Source organism: Arctopsyche grandis, chromosome 4 (genome assembly GCF_051622035.1).
Source record: "Arctopsyche grandis isolate Sample6627 chromosome 4, ASM5162203v2, whole genome shotgun sequence".
NCBI classification, from domain to species: domain Eukaryota; kingdom Metazoa; phylum Arthropoda; class Insecta; order Trichoptera; family Hydropsychidae; genus Arctopsyche; species Arctopsyche grandis.
This window is the reverse complement of record NC_135358.1, coordinates 847,948-867,765: the sequence shown is the minus strand read 5'-3', so window position 1 is coordinate 867,765 and position 19,818 is coordinate 847,948. Positions and strand designations below refer to the sequence as shown.

Here is a 19,818-nt window from a genome sequence, read left to right as displayed (position 1 = left end):
CATAAGAAATTTACCTCACTTCACTTTCTTAAAAAAAACGCTCTAAATTTAGGTTAGCTAATGCCGAGGTGAGTTAAATTAAATTATATTTTGAATATAAAAAGGAATTAGTAACCCAAAGAATAACGGATATTATATTAAATATTTCAAAATTAATAAGCCAAATATGTACTGTATTATATTAGGCAAGCGTGGCATATCTTCGTAATATCCCGCAAAGAAGTAAGCGTACGTATGAATAATTTTCCCGAGTTTTCCCGAGTTCTTTCCCGAGCGAGCAGCTCGTTATATTGAACGCGTAAGGTAATCTCGTTTGCTCGAACAACGTTAATTTCTATGCAAATAATAAAAGCTCGTTATAACGCGCAAAGTTAATGCGGGCGAAATATTCACCGTTTTAACGAAATGTCGACCTTTTGCACATAATAGCTCCATTATCATTAATATACACACTTACACACAAACACACTAGACCGAAATATTATATTCTATTATATATATATATATATATATATATATATATATATATATATATATATATATATATATATATATATATGTATATGCACATTACGTTTACCTGCAAAATCTCCCTCGGAAATGGAAGATATTTTATTTTCTTGCATCTCGAGTTTCTTCAGATTCTCAAGAATCGCCAACGCCTTTTGAGGGATGGAATTAAAATCATTTCCGCCCAGATTTAGCCTCTTCAGTTTTCTGAAAGAGAAAAAAAATGCATTCATACTGAAGTGGGGCTTTACAAGTGTATCGTATTAATTATCGTTATAAAATTTTACGCTTTCGTGTTATAGGATGCATAAATTTATTTACATTATTAAGAGATTTAACGCAAGTGTATATATTTGCATATTATTATACGTTAACTCACACTTTGAATGAAAATGTCGGTTCTTAACATTGAAATTAGCCCAAAATACAAGACGTTATCAAAGGATTACAAAATTCAAATAAGGTGATGATATTTTAACGTCGATTTGTATAATACGTTAGCTTGCACTTTGAAAATATTATTCAAATCGACTCACAATACATTCCAAATATAAAAAAATGAATAAAACTTGAATATATCCGTTTTTAACATTTTGATCATTAGAAAAATGAATATAATATATATACCAATGAGCCGTAATAATTGAAATTGGCTTATTTCGATAAACATTTCGCAAAACATTAAACTTGCGTTTAACAATATTTAAAAATTTAGGTGTCCTGTAATACATTTGTTCTGCTTTTCCAAAATTCTGGACATATCGAACTAAAATAAGTGATATTAATTTGTGAATTAAGTCACATAGAAATAGTTTTTTTAGAACTGAAAATTGGAATTCTGGCAATTTCAAATATAACGGCTCATATTTATATACATACATACGTATTATAACTCGATTTTCCCTACACAATTAACAATTCAAATTTTAAATACTTCCATTCGATTTCTCAATCGAATTACATTGTTTTTATCTCGAATACGAATACGTTTCATAAATTATATAAATAGTTCATGATAAGCATCGAGAGGTCGCCGGGTTTGATCCCGTGATCTGAAATTGATTGAAAATAATTTATTCTGAGTATAATCTTTAATGCTGCTGGTCAGACTTGGTCAATATTTGTGACTCCAAGTCGATCGTTTCCTATCAGAGTTTGCCAATTTATCTGATTTCATTGTTGAAACGCTTCCTCCATCAAATTTGCTAAAAACTATCCTACCCACTACTATTTGAATATGATTTATGTACAATAAAATTTACGTACAAATTTAAATCCATAGATTTCTCGTTAATATCGAGTTCTTCAGTATTTAAAAATTCATCTATTTATGTAATACAAAAGGCTGCATTGTTATTAATTGTCCAGGAAGGCGCTTTAGTGTTTACCTGTAAGCCTTCCTGGTATATACTATGTATGTATGTAAAATAAATAAAACATTAGGCAGAATTTCATTGTGTAGAAAACACACACACACACACTTTTAAGTTGAAACTGTATCAGTAATTATTTATTATAAAAATTTTTTATATTAGGTACAGTAATGGAAACTTTTTAAAATCACCAGTGTGAATCGTGAGCCATTGTAAGCCATAAATTACGCCACTACAAAACAAACAATATATTAAGGATAGACGACGAGTATAAAATTAAGAATGATAACTGGATTTACATACTTTTCCAACCCCTTGAACGCATCCACTTCCACATTAGAGATCTTGTTCTCGTACAGGGTGAGGATTTCCAGGGTATCCAATCCTTCGAACGCTTTCCCATGAATCACCGACACCTTATTGTGATTCATGTTCAAGATGAGCAAATGATGGAGACTCTTCAAAGCTGCAGACGGCACCACCCCTAAAGAATTCTGAGACACGTCCAACTGGGTCAAACCCTTTCCTGAAAAAAAAAAAAAAAAACGGAATAAAACATCAATAAAGTCGTGAGGAAAGGTACTTAATTCGACTTAAATGTATACGAGTGTCACTCCGTCACCTCTATCACGTGTCCCATGCGATTTAATCCCACCTTGAGATAAATATAAGGCGAATCGTCGATTATAAATATAATATTTGAAACATTCGTTATCGCCATCGATCGCAAACGGCCAGATAGGGCCATAAGGGTCCAACGGAGCATGAATATTCCATCAGGCATTCGTCGGGGAGAATTCGACGAATGTTTCGATTTGATTTGGAAAACGGTCGGATGTCGTGCTTTGAAATAATATTGGCCATGTGTCGGTTTGATCAACGATACGATTTTAATAATTCATAAGGCGTAACGAGAGCATAAACAAAATATGGCTATGCTATATTACACGTAAAGGGATACACACACACACACACGCGCGTGTACATATTTAATTTTGACCCTTCTTTGTGTCGACCGCACCCCCTCTTCCGTTCATAATCCAATTAAGGGTCGGCAACATTTTTCTTTTGTCATTCGTTGGTTCTTTTGCGGTCGTTAAAATCACAGCCCTCGTTTTTTATTCAACGAATCGCTCGTGGAAATCCTGCGTGAGTAAAAAATGTATCGGCTCGCGAGAGAGCCGATCTTTGATCGAATTACGTATACGTCAAATGTCTGCTTTCGTGTGCTAAAATTTTCAAAGAGAATATAACAAATGTCAAATCTATGTCGATAAAATTTAATATTACCAAAGGAATAGTTGATTATTAAATCAATAATTTTTGTGCGTATTTGAAGTGGTAAAGTACTAGCAATATTCAAGATTTAACATTCAGTTTTTTATTTTTATTTTACAGTAAAGATTCGTAAAAATAATTAAAAACATTATGGATTAATTTTTCTTTGGGAACAATTTAAACCTCCATTTTATAAAATAAACTAACTGAACCCGGCGTGCGTTGCAATGCCACAATAACGCATGCAATTCCCGTTCCAATTCCCATTCTCGTTCCCGTTCTCGTTCTCGGCAGCGAACACATTTGAAATTATTCGATTATTTGTTTATTTTACCCTAACAACGCATGTCGCGACGCGAAAACATTTGAAATTATTGCGTTGCAATGCCACTCATTCCCGTTATTCCCGTTTCCGTTCCTGTTTTGGCCGATTTTTTTTCACACTAATCTTCCCGGACATGCAAACAACAAATCCTGAAAGTTCCATCGTAATCGGTTAAGTAGTTTAGGAGCCTAATTGAGACAGACAGACAAACATTCAATTTTATATATGTATGTATATAGATGTGCATTTAAAAAAGCAATCTAAAAAAAAATTGTATGTTAATAAAAGTTTCTGTACATTACAAAATAATTGTGTGCATTTCTAAATGACGAATACAAATTGCATTAGAAATTTTGCTTTGATAATTGAAAAAAATATTTGCTACTTAAAAAAGCCGACTTGGTTTGTGAATCCAGGTCGATGGTTTTCTTTCAGAGTTTGCCAATTTTTTTGATTTTCATTAAAACGGTTACTGTAAATTGGCATTTCCTTGCCAATCTCTCTTGCAAATCTCAAGTTATTCAGCGTCTTGAGATTGACCAATTTCTATAATTAAATGCTGCAAAAAATTCTCCATATATATCACTGTGTTTGATGTTTGTATAAAAATATTTGTATTATTATATTCTATCTGTATTAGTACACTAGTCGCTTTGGAGCGATCTGTAAAGGCGAGATGTAAATGTTCGATTGAAATAAAATAAAATAAGAAAGTAAAAAAAAATAGTTCTAATTGATTATTTATAATGAATATGTACGAGTTGTAAAATTCGTTTAAATCATTTTCGTAGCTACCTATTAAGTCAATTTGGTATTTTTTTTTTTAAATAAATAAATTAATTAATTAAGAGGGGTGAACACCCGAAATCTTATTTTTGTTGCCGTTCCTTTCTTCGATATATACATATATTGAGTGAATGCGACAGTTGCGCCTTGACCAGATAATATCTATTTTAAATCGACAAAATCGAGGTTTCGTATTCTCCAGTTTTCTCCTCCGAAACTGGACCAATTTAAAAAAAAAATCATCATCGGAATGACAAAGATATTTTCTATGTTGGTGTTTTCGTATTTTTTAAAAAATCAACCGTTAAATTAGCACGCTGGACTCTTTTCGTAGGTGTAAAAACGAGGCGATTTTATAGATGTTTTGTGGCTCCTAGCTCCTATAAAAAATAACTAATCAAAAAGATAGAAACATGCCTATGGTGGATATCCATAGCAAATTAAAAATAATTTCTCTAGTGCCATAATTGAGGAAGGGAGAAGTGTAATACGTTTCTATTGACAAGGCGCTGGTGTCCAGCCCTCTTAGCAACAAAATAAATGGAAGTAAATTTAAAATAAAAAGAAAGTTCTCAATCGTTGTGATAAAAATGTATTTATGTGCCAAAAAAAGAGATTTGGCCCCTTTGTTTTGAAATGTGCGAGCTTTTTCTGCAAAAACGGAAACGGGATCAATATTTGATACAGTGCCGTCACGTGAACCTAAATAAAAAATTTAGAAACGATTCTCCCCGCCCATTTCACGCGTTCAATAAAGAAGGTCTTCTTCCCGGAGGACATTTTTAAAAGCATAAAATATTACTAATATTAAATGGGGCACGTGCGCGTAAGAATTCACTGGAAAGGCTGAGAGAATCGACTGCTTTTTAAATAATAAAATCACCGAAATTGTCGCGTCGCGGTCTCCTTTATCCCTCTTACATACTTTGAAATCGATTGAACTTTGTTATCTTTGAGATGAATTATGTTCATGTGAACGTCACACTGACAGTGACAAGGGGTGGCTTTACCGAAAAGCACACCCTAAAATACCAACTAAATTCTCACCCACACAAGACTTCTCACAGTTGATATTGTGTTTTATTTGGAACTAACTGGATTACACATACATATGTGCGTACTAAAATATCTCTATATGTAATCCGCAAAATTGCTTATTTAATTAAAATCCCAACAGCAATAAAATAAGTTAAAAGTATCTGCTGATTTTATGAAATATCATTGAATTAGTTTATGAATTGAACAAAACAGATAGTGGCCCCTTCTGTGACTTAATTTTGGAACTAAACAAAATGCTAGTTCGCTTATAAAAAAATTAACTGAATATATATGTACATTTACCATAGTGATATTCATTTCAACTTAGGTTGCTAAACAGTTTGAAATCATAAATGAATGAATGAACTATTTCTAATAAATGGAATAAGATGGCAAACAGTTGACGTTGGCTGTGATTCACCTGACAATGATGCACTTCATATGAATAAACAAGTTGCACAGGGTTTGCTGATATTGAATTTAAAAAACTGCCACTTCCGGTTGATGGATGCTCACCAAATTTTAAATATAACTTGGAATTCAGCTTAAACTTCTAAATATAAAATTGCAGTTCAATTAACCAATATATATCTGAGAAAAACATAAAAAAAATCTCGATTCTCTAGAGTAAAATTACTACTTCCAGTTGAGGTAAAAATATTAGGGTATAAAATTTATAAATTCTATTACATGTAAAAAAAATTTCAGTCCGATTCAGTTAGCGACTTGGGAGATAATTGAATTCAAAAACTTAAAAAAAAGTACACCTACATTGTATGTATAAGGGGAGGTACAATTTCCGGTCAACTTAAAAATATAAGAAAAAAACTGTCATATAAATAATAATTTCAGTAACCGATCAGTTCGATAGGACTGACGGTGTTCAAAAAATCCCTAAAATTCACAGACACAGCCACACACATTTTTTCTAGATGATGAAAACGTGTCAGTGATCGATTCTGAGCTCGAATCAGTCAAAATCTCTAGTTCAAATTTTTGCATAATCACAAAACTTCATCTATTGTTACTACAACCATAGATAAAGTAAAACATAGATAAAGTAAAAAGATAGGGCTTCCAAGCCGGTTTAAACCGAAACCGAAAAGCCGGCTTTTTGACCATTTTTCAAAAAACCGAAAACCGGTTTTTTTGCTCGATCAACCGGCTTTTTAAGGTTTATTAACAATTATGAATTTGAAATTTCTATGAAAGATCAAAATAAATGTATATATCTAAACTTTCTTAGGTAAAAGGCGTTTATTTCATTGAACATCAATAAAAAAGGTACTTAGCGGTTTCTTTGAGATTTGTAATGGACGAAGATAAAATATTATTTAATGTATGTATGTAGTTTCAATGACCTACCCAACTTCAGGTAAAAAACATTACTATCGAGTTTGTGATAGGCCATTTCTAATGAATTTGTTTCCAAAATTTGCAACGGTTTGTAAAGCTTTTGGATTTTTAAGCTAAAACAGATGCGTAAAAACAACTGAAAGATAGAAATATTTCAATGTTGAGCGCACCTCAGAGCGAATCTCAGCAATTATTAGTATCTATTCACGATTCCACAATTATAGTTTTTTTTGCTAGTTACATATATTCACAATTATATTCTTCCTAGTAGCTTATTTAAATCATTTAATTATTTGTGCGTATTTAGGATCTGCCATTTTACAGCTGTGATATACATATAATACAAATTGTATTATTTGTAATAATAATATATAATAATGATGAAAGTTCATAATGTTTATAACTCAATTTAATTTATAAAAAACTATTTTTTTGCATAATATAATACATATTTACATTTTTTTTCGATATAAAAATTTTAAACGTAAAAAAAATCTTAATTTTCTAAAACCGGTGAAAGCTGGCCAACCGGCTTTTTATTTATAAAAAAACCGAAAACCGGCTTTTTTTTCGGGCGGTTTTTTGTAACCCCTAGTAAAAAGATCTAGCGCACATCCTTGCGTATTAGAAAGAAACAGTACGAAATTATCGTTACATAGAAGTTAAATAAAAATATTAAAAGTTAAAGAAGTTAAAAAAAAATATTAAAATTTTTCAAATTTAACACTCATAAGTGTATCTTATGTCGGCCAAACTCATTTAATCCTGGCCCATAATTAAACAAAGTCCTTCCATAACCTCCTCCTGTCATTTCGCTTTGTCTTTGTACCTTAGCATTGTCTACGAACCTGAGGCAAGTGAAATATGACAAAATTACAAGAAATGTCGATTTTTCATTTCCTGATTGGCCGTCATCAAAGAACAGCAGTCTTATTATGTCGAAGGGTTTGATCACGGCTAATGTCGTTCGGAGTAATAATTTATTAGCTGGATTTAAGTGGTGGGTGTTAGGACGCTTTTGGGAGTTAATGACCCAACGAGAGTCCGGGAATTATTGTTCGCATGCTTCGGGGCATTCGAGACGTTTTACGCAAGAAATATGATGCGAAAATAGCCCTAATATATAATTCCCAGCCCCCAAAGGCACTAGAATTAGTCTTGAGGGAGTGCTAAATTTCAATACGAACAAACAAACCCACCGCCGCTGGACCTGATTAAACTGAATGTTTCGATGCTGAATTGAAAAATATATCCGTTTTCTAATTAGTATAAATGTAAGAAAGATCACAACAATAATATTCATATGTATTTATGTACGTATATTTGTGTATCGGAAGCGAAAATTACTACTAAAATCCGTATTACTGAAACAACTTTATCAAGTTCCGCTTTTATTGTATGAATAATGTACTAGCTTTTCACTTATATTATACTAAATTATTTATTCGGCGTAGAAGAACAATATTCTAGAAAAATTCGTCAATTTCCTAGAATTAATATATGTATGTATGTATGTATGTGATAATAATTGAAGGCTTCATCATACATACATATATACTAAAAGCAATGAAAATTATCATATTTTGAAAATTGAAATTTATTACTAGTTTTATCTTCGACCTGTGTTTAATTGGTAAGTTTTTATAATAAACGGTCAGTAATTACAGGTATACCTATAAGAGGATATTTGTGGTTTCGCGGGATCGTCACGCGGCAAAGTCTCGACGAATGAATTTATACAAAGTTGAGGCTTTTTATCGATTTTTAATGTTCTGCTAGCGTTATCCAACACACACACACACACACACACACACACACACACACACACACACACACACAAAACACAAACACACACAAAAAAAAAAACACACACACACACACACACTCACAGGCACACATACAGAATGGAGTCTTTATATATATATATTATGTATTTTTTCATCATTGTGGCACATTAGGGACTCCTTCAACCCTTTAAATACTGACCAACGCTAACACTGTTCGACAAATGACGACTTTTTTTGGTTCAGAGACGAGATATGACTTTTCTTATAGATCTATGCCCAGTGAACACGAATTTGGTAATAAAAAAAATGTTGATTGGCTTAAGATTCGGAGATATATGTATGTGTTTTTTGAATCGCGCGATTTTTCTATATCTCGGTATTGTTCGGTCGATGTCTCAAAATCTGTCAATTTCCTGTTCAAAATGAATATTGGAATCTATAGTTGGTTATTTTATCTTTCATTTGTAGTACTTTTCATCTTTCAAATCTCTCTAAGTAGTCGTCCAGTTCAAATCAAAAGTCAAAAGTACGTATTTTCACTTGGGATTTTTTCCCACTGTTAGTACTGTTTTATATTGAGTATTTTCTATTCAAATTTTTTTATTGAGATAGTTTTCTGGTCACACTACTTTTTGTTTTCTTTTAAAAGGGTTAATTGTAAGTGTGCTGAATTTTAAAACGGTAAAATTGTGAGCTAAAAGCTCGTACTAGTATTTACACAAATCTGAATTGAATTAATAGGGATAATATATTAAATTGTCTTTATATGACAATTAAATAAATTTCCACTTAGAAAAATCATATTTCGACTATTCGTTTATTTTATCAAGGTAAACCAGTTATCAATAGAATCTTTGTTATTAATCCACAAATAACTTTTTCTTTTTTACTAGTCACTTTTACTTTTCTTCTTGACGTCTATCGTCCACATTTTTCGATCACATTGATCTTCCACATTGATCGTTTTAGCCTCTTCTTACTTTATATCCCTTTTCGCCACCATCTCGCTATGTCAGCTTTTAATTGTTAAAACGCCTATTACTTTTTCTTATTTCACGCTATATTTTATTTATCCCTGCTTTCTATTGGATTTCTAAATAATAATAGCTAAAGGTCTGACCGCACTATGCGACAACCGAACAATCCAACACTTCACAACAGTACGCGACCAAATATTGTTTGTATGAAATTGTATGAGACATAACGCACTGCGCGACAGTCGCATGACGTAGAACGACACCGTGCGTCAAAGTTGACTTTTATACCATCTTTGACGCAAGATGTCGTTCGCGATGTGACGCAAGTGTCGTTGAATGAATTATTCTCCTTCTTCATATCATGACTTTGAAATAGCATGTAGCCATAATCTTTTGGTTTTTCTCGATTGTTCTTCTTCCTCGCGTATCAAATATACTATAATAGCGTCAGTTTCGTCCATCTTGCTCCGAGGTACCGAACGAATGATTGACATAATTTACTGGGTAGTGTCGCATCGCTGTCGTTCAAGTGTGGTTTACCTAATATTGTCGCACACTGTTGCGAAGTGTCGGATTGTTTGTTTGACGCATAGTGCGGTCAGACTTTAAGAGGGCTATACACCCGAAACCTTAATTTTGTTACCGTTCCTTTCTTCGATATACATATTGAGTGTATATATTGAGTGAATGCGACAATATATATCAATATTTTTATTGAGTGAATGCGACAGGTGCGCTTCGACCAGATAAAACGTATTTTAAATTGACAAAATCGAGGTTTCGTATTCTCCTATTTTCTTCTCCAAAACTGGACCAATTTCTAAAAAAATTTCATCATCGGTATGAGAAAGATACTTTCTGTGCATCTATCGGCGTATTTTTTTTTAAATCGACATTATTTGAGACGTTAATTTTTCCTCTCGTGTATATGAATTATCTCCAGTTTTTAAGAGGGCTGTACACCTGAAATCTTAATTTTGTTGCCGTTCCTTTCTTTGATATATATATTGAGTGAATTCGACAATATATATATATTGAGTGAATGCGACAGTTGCGCTTCGACCAGATAATACGTATTTTAAATCGACAAAATCGAGGTTTCGTATTCTCTAATTTTCTCCTCTGAAACTGGACCAATTTAAAAAAAAAATCATCATCGGTATGAGAAAGATATTTTCTATGCAACTGTGTGCCTATTTTTTTTTAAATCGACCGTTAAATAAGCACGCTGCACTCTTTCCGTGGATGTAAAAAAGAGGCGATTTTATAGATGTTTGGCGGCTCCTAGCTCCTATAAAAATAACTAATCAATAAAATAAAAACACAGATGCATGCCAATGGTGGATATCCAGAGCATATTAAAAAATAATTTCTCTAGTGCCATAATTGAGGAAGGCAGAAGTGTAATACATTTGTATGGACAAGGCGCTGCTGTTCGGCCCTCTTAAGGGCCTCAGCACACTTACTGGACCGTCCGTTGCGTACGCCAGTACGTCCGTTTTCATACAAATGAGCGAAAGCCGCCACACTAAGCGGACGGTCCGCAAGTCCGCTAGTGTGGCGGCTATCGCTCATTTGTATGAAAACGGACGTACTGGCATACGCAACGGGAGATCCGCAACGGACGGTCCGGCCAGTGTGGTGAGGCCCTAAGAAGAGGTATCTAAAAAAAGAAATAAATAAATGAAAATGTACCGATGGAGCTGAGCGAAGACTCTTCTACGACAGCCAGACTGCTGTTGTGAATGGTGAGATGTCTGATGTCTAGTCCGAGGAAGATGAAACCCTGCAGCTTGGGCAGGTTGTTGTGCCTGAGCTTGAGGTAGAATATGATGGCGGAGCGTCCCTTGAGGGCGGCCATGGCCTTGGTGATGTGTTGGGGGTCGGTGAACTCGCATAGGAGATCGAGGCCATTCTTCTTGACGCTGCAGGAGCAGGGCGTGATGTCGGCGTGCGGCGGACACTGTTGCGCGTTTTGGGCGCGCGTTGGCGCCACCAGCGACGCCAGCGCCACCAGCAACAACGCCCACAGCGCCATCAAACCAGCGCTACCAACACAACCGCATCGCAACACCAACACCTCACCACACCACCTCCCCACAAAACAGCACCTGCAATACAACACAAAACACACACCTCACGTTACTATTTGGATACATCACCTACATACATACATACATATTATATTATAAAAGGTTCACCGCTGCATTTACATGCTACATACATGTGTGCAATTTCTAATTTCGAATGCTAAGATTGGCGCGAATAAAGAATTGCATACGAACGGTTTGAATATAAAATAATGATTTATTAACCACTTAAGGTCTGTTCATACTGTAGGCGGGGTAGGATGTGTTGACCGTATCCCAGCCTAACGAAACACTGTTGTGCTTGTTTTAATAAAGTTTTATTGTTTGCCTAAATATTGTACAAAGGTATTAGAATATTTAGTATGTCGTTCAGCGGTCTCTGGATATGGTAGAGTGTCGCTGGCTCGGCATTCGGCTATGTTCAGAAGGTCTATGGGGGATGAACGAATGAGACGAATGGCATGTTAATGCACGTGTTTATTATATGACAGCTGAAGACAGAGTGAGTAGTGGCTCTCCGAACCCAGCCGGGTTGGTCCCCACTCGCAGGAAGGCAACCAAACTCGACCATGTCGTATAAGCGAGCCGCCACATCACTCCCCCCCCAGCATCAGCGATACCAAAATTACAAAGAAACAAATTTTACAAAAGAAAAAAAATTATTGTTACACAAAGAAAGAAAAAAAAATTGTTGACGTGGGTCATCCGCTGTGTAGGTGTACCACCCTGAATGGTCGGTAGATTCGAGGGCGGTGACGTCGCGAGCAGGACGGTGGCTGGTCCGATGGTCGCGCCGATGCGATGCTGCGGCGGCGCCGCTCTTCCGAGGCTGATGTCGGTTGGTGGGGCGGCGGGGGCGGCAGGGGCATCGATGTGGTTGATGATACTCCGAGCTGGACCGTGAGTCGTTGTGGCTCGTGGAGGTGTTGTAGCGCTACCGCCCGTCTCGGCGTGACGACGCTCGTGGGGACGGACGGGGCCTTGATGATGATGATGATGATGGTGCTGAGGTGGTGTGTGATGAATCTTGTGGTGCTGGATGACCGTTCTATGTGTACTGGATCGCGCATGACTCCACATCCAGCTGTCAAGATCGTCGTCTCATTCGCTCCCCCATTTTTTTAAAGCACCTGTCATCGACGTTGTGGCTGGACTCCAGTCGATAGGTAGGTAGGTAGGTAGCCGTGTCTGCTCGTTTATTGCCACTCGCGGGCCGCGACGCGTGTTGATGGCGATGGGGGCGCGGCGGGTAGCTTCCCCGCCTGGCTCGGCGAGGCAGGGATGAGCGACATGTTGAAATTGATCGAGGCTGCGTGGCTCGATGTCGGGGGTCACCAGTATGGAGGATGAACGAATGAGACGACTGGCATGTTAATGCACGTGTTTATTATATGACAGCTGAAGACAGAGTGAGTAGTGGCTCTCCGAACCCAGCCGGGTTGGTCCCCACTCGCAGGAAGGCAACCAAACTCGACCATGTCGTATAAGCGAGCCGCCACAGGTCTCTGGATGCGGCAGTGTGTTGCTGGCTCGGCGTTCGGCTATGTTCAGAAGGTCTCTGGATGCGGTAGTGTGTTGCTGGCTTGGCGTTCGGCTATGTTCAGAAGGTCTCTGGTCTGCTGCTGTGTGTCGACGCTTGCTGCTGTGGGTCGACTGGTCTGGTGCTGTGTGTCGACTCTTGCTGCTGTGGGTCGACTGGTTTGTTTCCGCTCTACTGGTAGGGGTGGAGCTTTCTAGAAGGTTTTGGCACCGTTCCGCTTGGGTTTAGTTTAATGACTGCAGGTGTGCTTCGACCGGTTTGTTTCCGCTCGCCTGGTAGGGGTGGAGCTTTCTAGAAGGTTTTAGGAATGTATTCTGCGTCGCAGTATATGTCTTGATGATGGTGACGAGATTCCCACAATACTTAACAGCACTGCACGGCTTCAGCACTGCACGACTCCGTTTCAAATATGTCATTTTATTACATTTCTATTCATATCTACCTACAAGTCGCGGTCAAGTCACGTTCACAGCACTTTGGCCGAGTGCAAGGCAAAATCGGCTTACTTATACATTACATGCCATGACGATACGGCGCAATATTGCTTACGTCGTATTGTCGAGTACTTACAATATGAATGCATACACGTGCATTCGTAGCTACGCGTCACAATACAAGTCAGAAAAAATGTTTCGGCGTTTATCGAACGAAAAAGTATGTATAATCGAGTTGTTGTTGGAAGAAGAATCTCAAGAAGGCAATAAAAAAGCACGGAGGCGTTTTGATGTGCATCCCATGTTAAAAAATAGAAAAACCAAAGGAGAGTTTTGGACATTGTATAAGGAGCTTGTGGATGATGGACAAATTTTTTTTTAATATTTCCGTATGAACCGATACCAATTTGAAACAATACTGGATAAAATAAAAACACAAATCACCAAAAAATCTACAAAATTTAAGGAAGCATTATCATAAAGTCATTGTCAGCGCCAAAACCATGTCGAAAGATTGAACAGCTGTCAACTGTCATTATCGATAATTGGTCTAAAACAGCAAAGCGGCAGACTCGTGGCACGTAATTCGCGTGTACCTTACAGCAACATCTGTCAACGATACGTTGACGGATGTTGCTGTAAGGTATGAACAGGAAATGTCGGGTACTGCTGTAAGCCTGCCGTGGCGTAAACGTGACGGTTGATATGAACATACCCATACACAATGTACCAAAGAATACTTTTCGTACGGCCGGGTACCTGCTGAAGTCGGTACGTGCCTACTAGGTATGAACAGACCTTTAATCCTTTTCTTACGTCGCACAACCTTTCTTACTGTCCTGCTCGGACACACGTAAGAAAGGTTGTGCGACGAAAATAGAGAGAATTTCACCGCACGCCACTGGACTATACTGCTCGACGAAAATAGGGAGATTGTACAAACTACTGATAGGTATATATGTTTCCAATTACGGCGAACTACTCGCACTCAAATGTGTATATGGACATCTAGCTACACACTCAGTACTACTATATGTCTCATTCGTCGGACTCTATTTTGGTAATGTTTCAATGTTAAGTGCAGAACAATCTTTAATCGCATTTCTCGTTTAAGAATAAAATACTACGCTATAGATAAGTATTTTTCAAAAACATAAATTTATTGTTTACGTTTTTTTAAAGAACAAATCGTTATTTTTTAGCAAATACATATAATAGGCGTAGTTTATAAGTCTAATAGGTTTTTGAGCTCTTTTTCCTATTATGGTGTACATTAACATTAGAATAATATAATACTATGATTACTAACCAAATTAAGTTAAATTGTAAAATAGAAAATGATCGGTAGATCAGTAGCTATTAAAATAGATATAAGATATATTGTGAACATAATTTCGTAATAATAAAAAAAATTTAAAAATCAAAAATAAGTCTAACTTGCATGTGTGTTAACGAAATGCGAGGCATTGCTTTATTTTTTGAATTTGAATTCTGCTACAAGTAAAGTATGCGGATGATAGAAATATGTGTACGTTTGATAGTATGTACATATTTACATATTAATGTATGGATATATACGGAAAAAGCACACTTTTTTTATTTCGCATGTTAAGACAATAAAAAATATATGAATATTAAATGAATTCCACAAAAATAAAAAAAATACCTCATTGATATTTTTATCGTTATAGTTATTTATTTAAAAGTTTAAATTTGTTGAATATTAAATACAATATTTTATGTTTTCGATAAAATAATAGGAAAAAATTCCGTTTTTTGATTAAAAAAAAAATACTAGCAAAAGTAAAATGGAGCTATTTAAAGTTCATTAAAATCATTATCAACTTGAAAACTTACTTCCATAGCTTCGATAGCTAGTATTTTTCATTTAAAAAATTATATTTTAAAGTTTCAAGACGATCATTAGCAAAAAATGTGTACGCTCGAAAAAATATGTATATTCGAGAAAAAAATAAACGCTCATCTTAGAAGCTTTCTATGGAAAATAATTTTCAATATTTTTTCAGCATTTCCTCTCTCTCTCTTGAGTATTGAACTGACAGACCTCTTAAATATTGCTTTTTTTCATCTTCCCAAAGAAAATATCGAAGAAGCGCTTCACTAGTACTGACAAGTGCCAATAAACGTTCTGAGCGTACACATTTTGAGCTCCAGTATTAAAATTGAGACGGCTTGATGGGTCTCTCGTAGGTACAATGTAGGTCTATTTAGGTCTAAATAAATTTTAAATGGAGAGAAGGGGGCGGAGCGGGTGGACCTATGGTATTTTTTACGAGCAAGCCCAGGTAACGTGTCTACCTAATGGTCTGGGCCAGTTTTATCGCCGTTGTAAAAAATATGTATGTAGAATTCGCGTATAAAAAAATATGAGCCCGCTCGAGCAGGGTTAAAATATAAATCAAATCTGACTGAAACGATACATATGAAAGGTTATTATGGAAGACTTTGTTGTGTTGGGGAAAAAGTCGCACACCCGCATAAAGTACAATATACAGAGTTGTGTGTATAAATTTGTACTAAAACAACAAAGTAGGATTAAGGTAGGAAAATTATCACCGAGGGATAAATGGAGTATATATGTATGTATGTGTATGTGTGAGTAAAGAGGACGAAGAAAACTTTTTACGCATTTTTATTGGGCTTTCTTTGGGACGAAGGGCTAATTTTCTGGATTGCAACATGGCGTACCTTCACTCATGTGAAAAAGGAAAATTTTTCAACGCGCCTCTTCTACAAGAATGGCCGAACAAGTCTGGGTTATTCAATTTGGACGCACGTGACCCGGAAAATTCCAAGAAGACGTCCTTTGTTTTTAATTTTGAACGTCGTTCAATTCGTTTTTCATCAAATTTGATCTCAATGTAATATTTTATGTCAACTTTGATACAAAAATCGAACAATTGAATAAAATTTTCTCAATAGAAATATTAAACAATGTGTATGTATGTATGTTTATAACTCATTTTGACAAAAATGTTTAATAAGGTTTTTGATTTATCATTGAGTACGTGTATTTAAGTGAAGCCCAATAGTATAATTTTTGAAGTTCTATAAGAAGTATGTACATACATACATACGTCAAGACGCGAGACGTGACGCTACGTAAACGTCTATTGTACATGTTTAGAGAAGTTTGACAGCTTTTGTCTAGCATATCGCAATATGCAAAAGTAATTTGTTTTGGGAAAGTAAAATAATACGTTTATCAAAAAGTTTTTATTTAAAAATTGAATATTTTTACTGGCGCCGTCACAAAATCGCGCAAGACAAAATCGCATGGACGAAGCGACAAAATCGCGCAATCCTAAATAGCTCGGAGACAAAATAGCGTGGCGACAAAATCATATAGAAATAAATATAAATAAGGAAAATTAACACAATAAATATTAAATATTAGTCTCGTTATTGGCCAGGCCTTGGTTTGTCGAGGTCGATCGTTTCTTATCAGAATTTGCCAATTTTTCTGATTTTCATTGAAACGGTTCCTGTAAAATTGGCTTTTGCTCTCCAATTTTCTATTGCAAACCTTGAGTTATCTCAGGTTTCACCAGATTTCTCTCCATAGATGTTTATTGAATGTAAAAATTCGTATTGTTACATGACAAATTTTTTGTATACGATGTTTGTAATATCTGACCATAGATGTCAGGTATTGTTTCAATTTATATGTGTATGTATGTAATAATTATGTATTTATAATTACTCGAGTCTTAATCTGTTTAGCACACTCGCCGCTTTGGAGCAATCTGTTAATAAAATATATTAAAAACAGGTCAAATGTATAAGAAAAATCCGACAGAACACAGTTATGATAAAATAAGGATCGTTTATTAATTTTGAAATTATACTTTTGAATTTATTCAAAATTTATTGAAACTTCAATAACAAGAATAGACACATTAAATATAATTATGTATATGTCCTAAATTAAAAATAATATCTTAGGATCAGCATAAATTCAAAAGTACACTTTCAAAATGAATAAATGACTGTTACATATTTTATCATTAATGTGTTCTATTGGATTTTTTTTATACATTAGAACTGTTTTTAATATTTATATTACTTGTTTTTGCTTATAATTGTTCTTATATATGCGTTGCGGAATTTTGTTGCCGCGTTATTTTAGTTTGCGCGATTTTTTCCCCGCTATATTGTCCCGCGCGGTTTTGTCGGGACACCATTGTTATTACTAGACTACGGATAGAGAGCGTGCTTTTTCCGGGAATCAGGGCGGTTTGGCTCTATTTACAAAGCTAGAGTCCAAAAAAAAAAAGGTTTTTTTTTTGCACCTTTAACAAAGCATTTACAATTGAACAATAAACGGCGCGCTTTGGGTCCGGAGTCTAGATATTTCAAAATATTTTTAAAAATTGTGCCAATATATATGTACATACATATGTATGTATAATTGAGGCATAATTTTTCAAATTGATAATTATTCTTCATCCCAAAAGTACAAAATTAGATAACGGAACTTTCATCAACATATTTATACATATACTTGTACTTTTCAAATTTAATTATACATACATATTATGTAATTCTTAATATTTTTAATGCAAAATAACGTGTCGGTAAAGCTCTGCCAAAGGCTATTTTCAAAGCACGTTCGTTCACTTGAATAAAAATATAAAACATTAAACAAAAAATATCACGAAATACTTTTTCACTTGGAATTAAAAATTCTCTAGAGCTCGAGCAGCAGGTATATCCGAATGATAAATTTTGTGTTGTTAATTTCGTAATCTTCGGCTTAATTTCGTCGGCTTCGTCGTTATCTCAAGCTGGGTACGTGAATATATGTATATATATATATATATATATATATATATATATATATATATATATATATATATATATATATATATATATATATATATATCATAAATACATACATATGTATATATGTACATACTAAGCACTGGATAATTTATTAGGCTACGTACAAGAGAAAATTTCAACACTATATTCTTGTATTATATCATGTTATAAATACTGTACAACAATATATAATATATTTTATAATATTATATACTGTTGTAAAATAATACCTATACATATAATATAACATATAGTATGTACATATTTATTTTTAAAAACTGTCAGTTGTCAAGGATGAGCACATATGTATGTACATATATTACAGTGATATTTTAAATATTTACATATGTATGTTCGTATGTACGTACATATGTATGTATATGTAATATGATATTTACATAAAATGTGTCTCTGTGACTTGATTCTCAAAGGATTCTCGAGTTGTTTGCCTCACCTCTAGACAGGAGTTATATTTAATTACACATATACTATTTCATGCTACTATATGAGACATTACAGGATTTTGAGATGGAGTTAAAAAGCATACGTTTATATTATGAGATTTTTGGAAAGTATTATTAATAAATATTTGTGAACCATACTTGAAAAATACATAAAATTATTTAAGGGGCAGGATACAAAGAAGAATTACAAAAATTAATTCCAAACATTTGCCACTACCAACCATTTGATATGTCAAGAATAAATATAATTTAAAAAAAAATACTATTGTAAAGATTGATTCAAAAATAATTTTAATAACCATTAAAATTTCAAATAAGAAACCTATAAACATTATATGAATACGATTTATTATATTATATAATAAACGTCAGACTATCAGATTTATTTAGTTATTTCATACTCTGTACATGTACGTATATACCAGGAAGGCCTAACAGGCCCAATGCGCAAAAACATTTTTGCAGCATTTTATAAACCAGCAAATTCTAAAAACTTGACTTTTGCGTGAACTCTGATAGGAAATGATTGACCAGGAGTCACATACTCAAGGTCCTAGAGGAAACATTGGTATCGAACAGTATATATGGAAGTTTTTTTCTTTTGTTATTATATCGTATATACGTTTTGGCAGTGGTTTAGCTGTGACTTACATATGTACAAATGTCGAATCGAAACGACTATTATAGTACGGCGAGCGTTATCTCAGACAAAATAGTGATATTATATCCCCTTCTGAAGTGTCAGTGCTTACTTTATGCTTGTTGATCTTAAGGTTTTCCATCCTATTGATAATGTATCGGATTGCTTAAAATTACAATCCGACATTGATACAATATTCGAATGGTGTAGTTGTAGTGTAAACCTTATGTATCTCAATATCACCAGAAATTTTAAATACTTTCAAGAAATCATAATCTAATTAACTTCATTTACAATATTAATAACAAAGATCTTATAACGAAAAACTGCCAGAGACTTACTCAAACTGCCAATTATTTAGCATTTTAACCATAT

At 34.6% G+C, this 19,818-nt stretch overlaps 1 protein-coding gene across 2 annotated transcripts in view; it reads right to left on the bottom strand.

Annotated features, from left to right (window-relative positions):
- The window catches only part of LOC143911307 (uncharacterized), a 122,843-nt gene that overhangs the window by 30,481 nt on the left and 72,544 nt on the right, over positions 1 to 19,818 (bottom strand). For both annotated transcript variants that reach the window (XM_077430158.1, XM_077430157.1), the window contains exons 2-4: positions 11,126 to 11,541; positions 2,187 to 2,409; positions 581 to 717 (exon numbers count right to left, since the gene is read on the bottom strand). In XM_077430158.1, the coding sequence (XP_077286284.1) occupies positions 581 to 717; positions 2,187 to 2,409; positions 11,126 to 11,468 (703 nt within the window). In that variant the 5' untranslated portion in view covers positions 11,469 to 11,541. The remainder of the gene's footprint in view (positions 1 to 580; positions 718 to 2,186; positions 2,410 to 11,125; positions 11,542 to 19,818) is intronic.